This window comes from Mus caroli, unplaced genomic scaffold (assembly GCF_978045245.1).
Source record: "Mus caroli unplaced genomic scaffold, Mus_caroli_1 scaffold_8, whole genome shotgun sequence".
Lineage (NCBI taxonomy): Eukaryota > Metazoa > Chordata > Mammalia > Rodentia > Muridae > Mus > Mus caroli.
Window position 1 is genome coordinate 4170136 of NW_028227263.1, and position 9865 is coordinate 4180000.

The 9865-nt window shown below is 54.2% G+C and overlaps 1 protein-coding gene across 5 annotated transcripts; it reads left to right on the forward strand.

The window, feature by feature from the left end:
• Positions 1-5: 5 nt before the first annotated feature.
• Positions 6-3171, forward strand: Hras (HRas proto-oncogene, GTPase). Of its 5 annotated transcripts, none has more exons than XR_015047793.1 (7): positions 104-282; positions 1136-1287; positions 1470-1648; positions 1801-1960; positions 2055-2142; positions 2630-2755; positions 2870-3171. XR_015047793.1 is itself a non-coding variant. In XM_029479673.2 (6 exons), the coding sequence occupies exons 1-5, from the start codon at positions 21-23 to the stop codon at positions 2747-2749; spliced, it is 873 nt and encodes a 290-aa protein (XP_029335533.2). In that variant the 5' UTR covers positions 6-20; the 3' UTR covers positions 2750-2755; positions 2870-3171. The 5 variants fall into 5 exon arrangements, 3 of the variants coding, with proteins under 3 accessions (XP_029335533.2, XP_029335532.2, XP_021021736.1); XR_015047792.1 differs by having other exon boundaries at positions 105-282; positions 2903-3171; XM_029479673.2 differs by lacking the exon at positions 2055-2142 and having other exon boundaries at positions 6-282.
• Positions 3172-9865: the final 6694 nt, after the last annotated feature.

Sequence of the window (9865 nt, forward strand, 5' to 3'; positions counted from 1 at the left end):
CCAGCTGCGGCTTCTGACGGATGGGTTGCTCAGCCAACCACAACAGGTCGCGGTGGGGAGGAGTTCGACCAATCACGGGCCGCCTCGAGTTGACGGACGGGCGTGGGGCGGAGCGGGGCGGGGCGAGCGCGGGCCCGGCCAAGTCCCCGCCGTCCGCTCCCGGCGCCCGCAGCCCGAGCCGCACCCGCCGCGGACGGAGCTCATGCGCGGGCCCAGTCGGCGCCCGTCCGCGCCCCCGCCCTGCCCCGGCCCCGGCCCCGGGGGCAGTCGCGCCAGCAAGCGGTGAGTGCGGGCACGGGGTGGGGCGCGGGGCGCAGGTGATCGGTGCTTCCTCGCTCCTCTCGGCCCGGCAGCGTGCCTAGCGTCCGGTTGCCCGCCTCTGCGGCCGGGCTCGCTCTGCCTGTGGCCGTCCTCCCAGCGAGGCGCCGCCCGGGCCTCCGGAGACTCTGCGCCCCGCGGCCATCACGCTCGGGCCTCGGGGCCACAAGGACATCCGCGTTGGGCCCCAACCAGGGCCTTCTGCTCCCAGCCACCCCTCGCGTTCCTGCAGTCACCTGCTTCCCACACCCTCAGCCGTTTTTTTCCCCCCACTGTGAAAGCTCCCTGGCCCCTTGTGGAAGGTTTGTCTTAGTGGAGGGCAGGGTCCTTCTCCAGCCACCCTCCCCCCCGCTGCCGGGACCGCGCCTGGCATGCAGTAGGCGCTCAGTAAATAGTTGTAGGTTGCACCCACATGCCGGCGGGCCAGAGCCGGTTGTAGGCTGGCATTGGCCTGCCTGGGCACGCCGAGGCCGCCGTGGCAGGACCTGTTTTTTGGGGGGTGGCCTCAGCCCTCAGGCGCCTCCAGTTGAGGGTTTCTGCCTACCTAGCGACTTCTAATTTGGGTGCGTGGTTGGGAGAAGCTCTCAGCTGTCAGCCCTGCCTTGGGGGCCTCTCCCTGCTTCCTCACACAGCCATTAAGTGCTGTTTGAGGAGGTTGAGGGGGGGGTCCTCCCTTTTCAAGCTGGAGGTGCCACAGGTGATCGACTGGGCCACTGGCAGGCCTGCCTGCTCAATGCTGGAGAGGGCCCTTGGGTCAGGCATCTATTAGCCGTCTCAAGTGGCGAGGGCCTTGGCTAAGTGTGCTTCTCATCGGCAGGTGGGGCAGGAGCTCCTGGATTGGCAGCCGCTGTAGAAGCTATGACAGAATACAAGCTTGTGGTGGTGGGCGCTGGAGGCGTGGGAAAGAGTGCCCTGACCATCCAGCTGATCCAGAACCACTTTGTGGACGAGTATGATCCCACTATAGAGGTGAGCTCTGCCTACCTGCCAGAGGTGGGCTCTGGCAGTGGTCATGGGTAAATGACCAAACAGCCCAGGTCTTGTAGGTGTTATGATCCATCAGGGTATGAGAGGTGCAAGGGTGTAGGCTGGTTCTGTGGATTCTCCGGTCTGAGGAGAGGTGAGACCCCCTAAGCCGTGTTGTTTTGCAGGACTCCTACCGGAAACAGGTGGTCATTGACGGGGAGACATGTCTACTAGACATCTTAGACACAGCAGGTCAAGAAGAGTATAGCGCCATGCGGGACCAGTACATGCGCACAGGGGAGGGCTTCCTCTGTGTATTTGCCATCAACAACACCAAGTCCTTCGAGGACATCCATCAGTACAGGTGAGCCACCTATGGCTAGCCCGTGAGCCCGTGGCACACGTGAGGAAGGTTCCCGTGTGCACACTGAGGCTTGATGTCTTTTTTTGAATGTCCTGGACACAGTCATGCCTGCAGCCTGCTAGCTGGCTCATATCCACCCCATCCCCCTCCAGGGAGCAGATCAAGCGGGTGAAAGATTCAGATGATGTGCCAATGGTGCTGGTGGGCAACAAGTGTGACCTGGCTGCTCGCACTGTTGAGTCTCGGCAGGCCCAGGACCTTGCTCGCAGCTATGGCATCCCCTACATTGAAACATCAGCCAAGACCCGGCAGGTGAGCCTGTTTCCCTTTCCACAACTAGTCAAGGATTTACCGCACCCCACCCCAGCCAGGGAGCAGAGCTCATCGCCACTCTCCCTCAACACAGGGCAGCCGCTCTGGCTCTGGCTCCAGCTCCGGGACCCTCTGGGACCCCCCCTCCCCCGGGACCCATGTGACCCAGCGTCCCTCAAGCTGTAAGTCTCCCAGACTGCAGGGCTGTGAGGGAGGCAAGGGCCAGGGTCTGGGCTTACGCCCTGCAGTTCTGAGTTCACATAGCTCTAGGGCAGGATGGGGTCCCTGGAGAGAGCTGCCCTGAGCCAGGCCGGAGCGGTGACCCAAGGGCCTTAGTTCTTCTTGTCCCCAGTGTCCTGTGGATACTGGCTAGTTTTAAGCCCTTCAGTGTTGTTAGGTTGTTCAACTTGAGACGTACTGGGGGTCTGGGAGAGTCCTGAGTTAAGTGGCTCTGACTTTGAGTGATACTCAGGAGTGAACCCTATTTCAGGAGAGTGGCCTGTGCCTTTCGGATGGCCAGGGCCCAGCTCCCTATTTGTGTTGGTTTTGCAGCTGAGGAAGGGAGCCTCCAGTGTTGGGGTGTGACCTGATCCAGGCAAGGAGTTTCTTACCCAGACAGCACCCCTTTTCTCCCCAGAGTTCTCTCTGATCCAGTCCCTCTGTCCCCAGGGTGTGGAGGATGCCTTCTATACGCTAGTCCGTGAGATTCGGCAGCATAAACTGCAGAAACTGAACCCACCCGATGAGAGTGGTCCTGGCTGCATGAGCTGCAAATGTGTGCTGTCCTGACACCAGGTGAGGCAGGGACCAGCGAGACGTCTGGGGCAGTGACCTCAGCTAGCCAGATGAACTTCATATCCACTCTGATGTCCCTGCTCCCCCAATTCTGCCAATCCCCCCCGCCTGCAGTCAGTCATGTCCTTTGTGCCCGTCCCGGCACAGGCTCAGGACGTGGAGGTGCCGGATGCAGGGAGGAGGTGCCGACGGAAGGAAGGAAAGAGGCGGGAAGGAAGGAAACGGTGCTGGAGCCAGGCCAGTCCAGGGATGGTGGACAGATGTGACCAAGACCTTCGCATGGACAATTTGAACAGACTGTCATGAACTGTCCCTGTTGCCACTGGCACCCAAGTCCTCCACCCCTCTCCGTTCCCTCCGGGCGCCTGCCTATGAGGGCACACGTTGCATCACAGTAAATTATTTGATGGTCTTGACTTGTCTCTGGCTGGAAGTAGGAGGTGTACTGCCTGTGGCCTCACAGAAGATGCTGGGAACCTGGGATCCATCATCTGCCTTGTTCCTGTTGCTAGAAGAGGCTGGGGAGGCTGGCCTGGGACCTCGGACTATACAGCCCTTCCCTTCTGCCTGTCCCAACTGTCTTGTGTTTGCTGCAGAAAGTTATAGGCAACACAAGAATAGACAGGTGATATGACCTATTGTCCTTTAACTAATGGGAGGAGGAGGGCTCTGAGAGTAAGAGGGTATCCCTTGTCTCCAGCAGGAAACACATTTCCTGCATTCTGGGATCCATGAAATACAGCCCCAAGAGGGACAGAGTATAAGACTTGCCCTGACCCAACATCCTGCAGCCCTCTGACCTGTGATGGAGATTCTAGGACTATGGAAATAGGGCCCTGATGTTATCTGTGTAGCCTCGGGTCCCACTGGTGCCTAGGGCCTGGCATCTCAACTCCCTGAGAGGGTAGAAACTGCCTCACTGGTTCCTCCCACTTCTCCGAGGTGTACAGATGTTCTTCTCCAAGTCACCTGTATGGTCTTGAGAGGCACATGCAGGTCACTGTGTGCTTCCTTCTGGCTCTAGTCATGGCTACAGGAGGGTCCATCTGCTTATCCTGGTCCTCATCCTGGCCACTGGGGCCTGTGGTGGGTGCCCTTTATACTTTCCAGACTCGAGTGGAATTGGGTGAAGTCCCTCTGTTTAGGGCACTTGAAATGTAAGGAGCCTCCAATAGACATGATGTAGAGCCTGCTGCTGAGTGGCTGGGCAGTGCGACACCACAGTTGCTCTCTTCCACAGTAGCCAGATGTTCAGCTTCCCTTGTCTGTGTGTATCTGGGGCTCCTGAGGTATCATCTGAAGCTTCAGTGACCCCTTTGGAGCCTTGTTGGTCATGAACCTAAGGTGGGTTGGAGATAGTGTCTGCTACACTAGGAGTTGTCCTTGGCCCTGTTTGAGAGTTTTAGCAGGCTGGGTCCATTTTGGGCTGTGATTGTCAGGGTGGTCAGGAGCTCAGTGTTGCTGTTGGAAGCAGTAGGGTGGAAAATATGGGGGCAGAGCTTCTGAGGCCTAGACATGTCCGCCCTGGGAAGAGACTCAAGCTGGAGCCAACCTGGGAAGCATGACACACTTTATCCCTTGCTCCCTAACAGAGGTCTGATGGTACTTCAGTATTTGCCCAGCCCGAAGCTGCAAGTCCTACAGAGAGACTGTAGGAAGTTTTCAAGGGTACACAGTTGGACTCTGGGCAGGGCCCTAGGAAAGGTCATTTGTTGTCCATGTCCTGCCTGTGCCCAGGTCCGTCTTGTTGAGGCTACTACATCTCAAAGTCAAAGCGAGATCCTGCCAGGAAAGTACCCTCAACTCTTAGGTGTGGTGTGGGGCACGGGCTTAGTACTTGGGACAGTACCTGGTACCCTGCCCAGCTAACCACACCTGGCTGGCCCACCCTTCATGGCTGGCTCACTCAGGGCTAGAGGTCGACAGTGTGATCCGTTTAAGCGTGGCCCTCAGTTAGCCAAGGTCTGGACTACATACCTGAGGAGGGACTTCTGTGTACCTCGAGGACTGTTTTTTTTTGCCGTGGTCATGACCACAACCTCATCTTCCAGGATGTAGATGTCCCAGAGCTTCAGGGGGACTTCAAGAGGTCTACATAATATAGCTGGCATGAGAGGATGTCACCTGTTCAGGTTGGGACCAATGACCCGTGCACAACCTTGGGTCCTCTATAGAGAGGTGATTCCATGAGGCTGTTATCAGACTGGTAGCTGCCCTGAAATAAAGGGCCTACTAAAACTCAGAGTGTCTCTGGTTCTCCTGTCCTGGATGGGTCTGCCAATGGTACTTGCTCAAATTTTGGCCTGTTCTATGGGTAGGACAGCAGGAGGGTCGCTCTTAGAGCCTAGCTCGTCCCTTGGATATGGGCCTTCTTGGGAGGCAAGGGAGTTCCTGGGACAGTCAAACCCCTGGGCTGGGCAACTGGCACTATGGAGCAAGGAAAGTCCCTGCCTATTCTTATTTCATTGCTGTGATGTCAGGAGCCCTGGACAGTTGATCTCCACACTGTTATCATGGGAGAACAGAGTTACTCAGGGTCGGGCTCCTGCCCACAATTGGCCGTAACCCTCTCTATTCTAGGTCCAGCCCAGTGCCTTCGTGAATAAGGCAGGACCCTTCATTCACTGTATACTTTTTTTTAACTTCCATTTTCATAATAAACTAGAAGCCAAAAGGGGGTGGCTGGAACCGTACTTGTGGAGTCCTAAGAGCCTATAGCCTACAAGTAGAGTTTATTCCAGAGTGGGGCAGCCATACCTTAAAAACAGTGGCAGGTGTCCCAGGAGTCAGAGGCTTACCCACAGCCTCAGAGAAGGGAGGAAAAACACCCAAGTCCCAGCAAGACTTGCTGCTCTACTATGTCCTGGTTTCTGAAGGGCCGGGTAGCCTTTGAGGAAGGACCTGTGGTAGATAAGCTTTGAGCAGCCATTTGGGCTCATGTGGCTGGTAAGGGACAGGGATGGAGGTTTGTGGCTGCCCCTTGGGCTCAGGATCAGGGGAGGACATGGATACGTTCCTGGCAGTCGCCTGGATTTTGGCCATAGATGGTGAGAGCTGCAGAATAATGAGCAGGATGCATCACCTGCGTTTGTTCAAGCACAGAGGGTTCTCTGCTGATAGGCACATGAGGAGATCCTTTGACAACCCCAAGACCATCCACAGCAGACAGTCCAGTGCTCAGAATGAGTAGGGAAGGGAAGGTGCTATGGCTATGAACTGTCACTAATTAGTGTGGCTGTCACCCAGCCTAGCTATTTTATCCCATGGGAGGCTGTCTACTTAACCTTAGATAGTGTGCTACTTATTAATTGGCTGCTGGAACAGTATCCAAAAAGCATCTTCCTTGTTGAGGACCATTGTCAGGACAGAGATAACCTGGCCCATGCCTAGGCAGTGGCTCCTGCTTTCAGGAATCAAAGTCATTCTGGGAGGAGATCACCCAAGATGGCTGAGGTCCCCTAGGGGCTGCCAGAGGACCTATACTGAGTGTATAGCCTTTGCACTTTGTCTTGATACCAGAGTTCTGGCCAGAGGACAGGGACCCCTGCTGTGGGCAGCCTCTGGAAGAAGGTCTGGAAAGTGGGTTGAAGAGGGCTGCAGCCACCTTGGGAACTGCCTGCTGGTCTTGTTCTCTTCTGGGCTTCAGGCACCTGAAGACCTGTCTCTGCTAAGCTGGAGCAGTAACATGACACTGAAGATCGAGGCTTGAGGACCTGTAGTGGCCGTTGGGTGTTTGAGTAGCCTGCCATGTGCTTCTCCTGGGAGGGCATGCTGCAGCACTGCCAAGAGTGTGGGGTCCAGGGAAGACCAGGAGCTAGGACAGACCCCCACACCCTTTCCATCACAAGCCCCAGCTCCTTGCTGCACCCCAGTGAACCTCACTGTTGTGTCCTGCCTACACAGTGACAGAGCTGGCCTGCAGGTGAAGGTGCCGGACTAAGTGGGGGGATGAGCCACTTCCTGTAAAGGGGAAAGAAGGACTGCTAAGGGGAGATTAGAGATCAGACCCTAGAAACAGCAATGGCCATTACAGTGTGACCTATGTCACAGGGCCCTGTGTGGACCATAGGAGAGGTCACAGTACTAAGTAAAGCTGTTGCCTTAGAGAAGATGCCCCTGCTCACTGGTGCTATGACGCTCTCTGGCAAGGAAAGCCAGGTTGTGTCTGGATCATGCTCCAAGCAAGCAGCAGGCCTCTTAGGAAGAACTGCTGTGTCTACATTTTGAGGATAAACCGTCTCAGGCATCCAGTGGATGAAGTGTGGTTTCGTTCCGGTTGGTTTATTTTGTTGTGTGCACAAGGGTTTCAGTCTTTGGACTGTAGTCTCACAGGTTTAAACCAGAGGGTAGAGCCTTTTGGGCCATGTGGTGGTCATCAGTTTGTTTCTATAAGAAACCAGTGTCTTCCAAGGAGGAGAGCTGGTCTGTGTTTGACTGAGGAGCTGTGCACTTGGTTCCATACTGCTGGAGTCTCTGCCCTCCGTCCTCCCACCCCCATTCCTAGTCTCCCCTCAGGAGTGCTTTTTTTTTTTTAACAGAATAGAGTTTATTCAGGGCATGGGAGGGGAGTTAAAAGGCTGGTGGAGACAGAGAAGGAGAGCGAGTACTTTCTTCTTCTAGCAGGCAGTTCACGCCCTTTAGCTGTGCACCTTCAGTTGACTGTAGAGGTCTTTGCTTCCATGTGGAGGCTCAGGAGTCCCTCGTCCTGGTGCCCTCTCTGAAGGGCATAAGTCACGGAGAGTGCTTCTCACCATGCATCATCATTTGTTTGCCAGTATCATGCTCCTTGGCTGCCACCTGGGTTCTAGCCCCTCTTTCTTAGGACTTGATGTCTAGTAGTAACCATCACATGGGGTGTGGCTGTTTTCTCTAAGGAGAGGCCTTTTGGCAGCATCACCCCTCTATCTAGACCCCTGCATTTTGCTCAGGACTCCCATCCCTTCTGACATCCCCCTGGCCTCTCCCTATCTTTTGCTCCAGGCCTCCAGACTTTTGGGCTCCCGGAAACAGGATGTGGCTCTGAGTCCCTCTGCTGTGCTTCCTAAGAATGCTTGGCCTGCTTCATCCGTGCATCACACACTCTTTTCTCTTAATCAGGCTGGAGAAAAACTGCCATCCATCCATCCATCCATCCATCCACCCATCCATCCATCCATCCACCCATCCATCCATCCATCCACCCATCCATCCATCTGTTTATTGACACACCATCTCACTGTGTAGTTCTGGCTGTCCCGGAAGGCACATGTCTATGTAGACCAGGTTGTTCCTAAACTCACAGAAATCCATCTGCCTCCTTCTCCTGAGTGCTGGGATTAACGGCGTGTACTATCCATCATGCCTGGCTGAAGCTCAGCTTTAATGTTGGCCTTCCAGAGAATCGGTTTCTCCTCCTTCTGTTTTTTATTCTTTTTTTTTTTTTTGGTCTGTTTTATGTGTGTGTGTTCTTGTTTCATCTTCCATTTGTAAACCTCCTGACATTCAGATACCCAGAGAGGCTGCAGGATTGGGGCTATCTTGGACTCTCTGTATCTGTGTAGGGCTATATCCATGACATTACCTACTCTGTGCCTGGTCCTGGGAGGGAAAGCCAGGCTGACCTGGTTTGTTCATGACACCTCTTGGGATTCTGCTGTCCTTGCTCCTGATCTTCCCCAATCCTGACACTTAAAAAAAAAAAAAAAAAAAGATTTATTTATTGTTACATGTAAGTACACTGTAGCTGTCTTCAGACGCACCAGAAGAGGGTGTCAGATCTCATTAAGGATGGTTGTGAGCCACCATGTGGTTGCTGGGATTTGAACTCAGGACCGCCAGAAGAACAGTCAGTGTTCTTACCCATCTCTCCATGAGCCATCTTGCCAGCCCCCAATCCTGACACTTAATGTTTTTAATGTCTTTTCCTTGAAAATGTAGGGCTCCGTTCCTTATGCTAAATGTGGGATGGACTTGGGGAGAAGCTTTTCACAAAATGAGAAATATGGGCCTGGGAGGGATATCATGTAGAACTATAGTAGGTATTGATGACATACGGCAGGACCAGTGTCCAGGACATGTAATTGGCCATGTTCTTGTTTACCTCTTTAGTTAGTGAGAAACCTGGGCTCCTGGCTGGACCTGTCTATTCATGCTGCTCCTGGCAGGGATACAAAGGTCTTGTGTTTCCTTTGGTTTTTGGCTTTCTGCAACTCCAGCTGAAGAGGCCATACCTCTCAGGAGCCTCAGCGGACCTGTGGAGAAGAACGAAGGGAGAGTAATAATCCTGTGTGGCAGGCCTAGTGTGATCATGGGAGGACCAGAGTGGGGGGATGAGGGAGAGCATCTTGGTCCTCAAGAGGGCTCAGTCCTCCTGAAACTGGACTTTGCTTCCCTCAGTTGAAGAGTGGATGAGGGCTGAGTTTTGTTTGTTTTTTTTTTTTTAAGATTTATTTATTTATTATATGTAAGTACACTGTAGCTGTCTTCAGACACTCCAGAAGAGGGCGTCAGATCTCATTTCAGGTGGTTGTGAGCCACCATGTGGTTGCTGGGATTTGAACTCTGGACCTTTGGAAGAGCAGTCAGGTGCTCTTACCCACTGAGCCATCTCACCAGCCCGAGGGCTGAGTTTTAAACTTCTATTCCTCCCTTCCGCCAGGTGTTATCACTGCCCCTGAGCTGGGCTGGCCCACACTTCAGCATCAGGTTCTTCCTAATCAAGGTAACCTTGCAGGAATGGCAGAAACCTGGAAACCAAGCCCCGCATCCTCAGGGTCAAGTCAGTTACCTCCCTTTCTGAGGCAGCAACAGGGGGTCTGAGGGACTCTCACTCAGCCCAGTCCTTCACCCTTCGCTGGCTGGCTGGGACTCTAGTTCTTAGCTATTTTCTTGTGGATCTGAACCTCTGACAATTTTGCTAGAACATAGAAATGTTGGCATCGGCTAAATTGTTCCTTCTTGGGGTGACCATAGGACATTGCATTGCTCTCTGGCTGACCAGACAGAAGGGTGAGGTAGCCAAGCTGGAAAAAAGCAGGAAAGGAGCAGACCCTGGCCAGGTCATGCTGGAGGTCTCATTTCGTGGCATGGGGTCTCCCTCGGACAGCAGAGTCCTTTTCTTTTCTTTTTCTA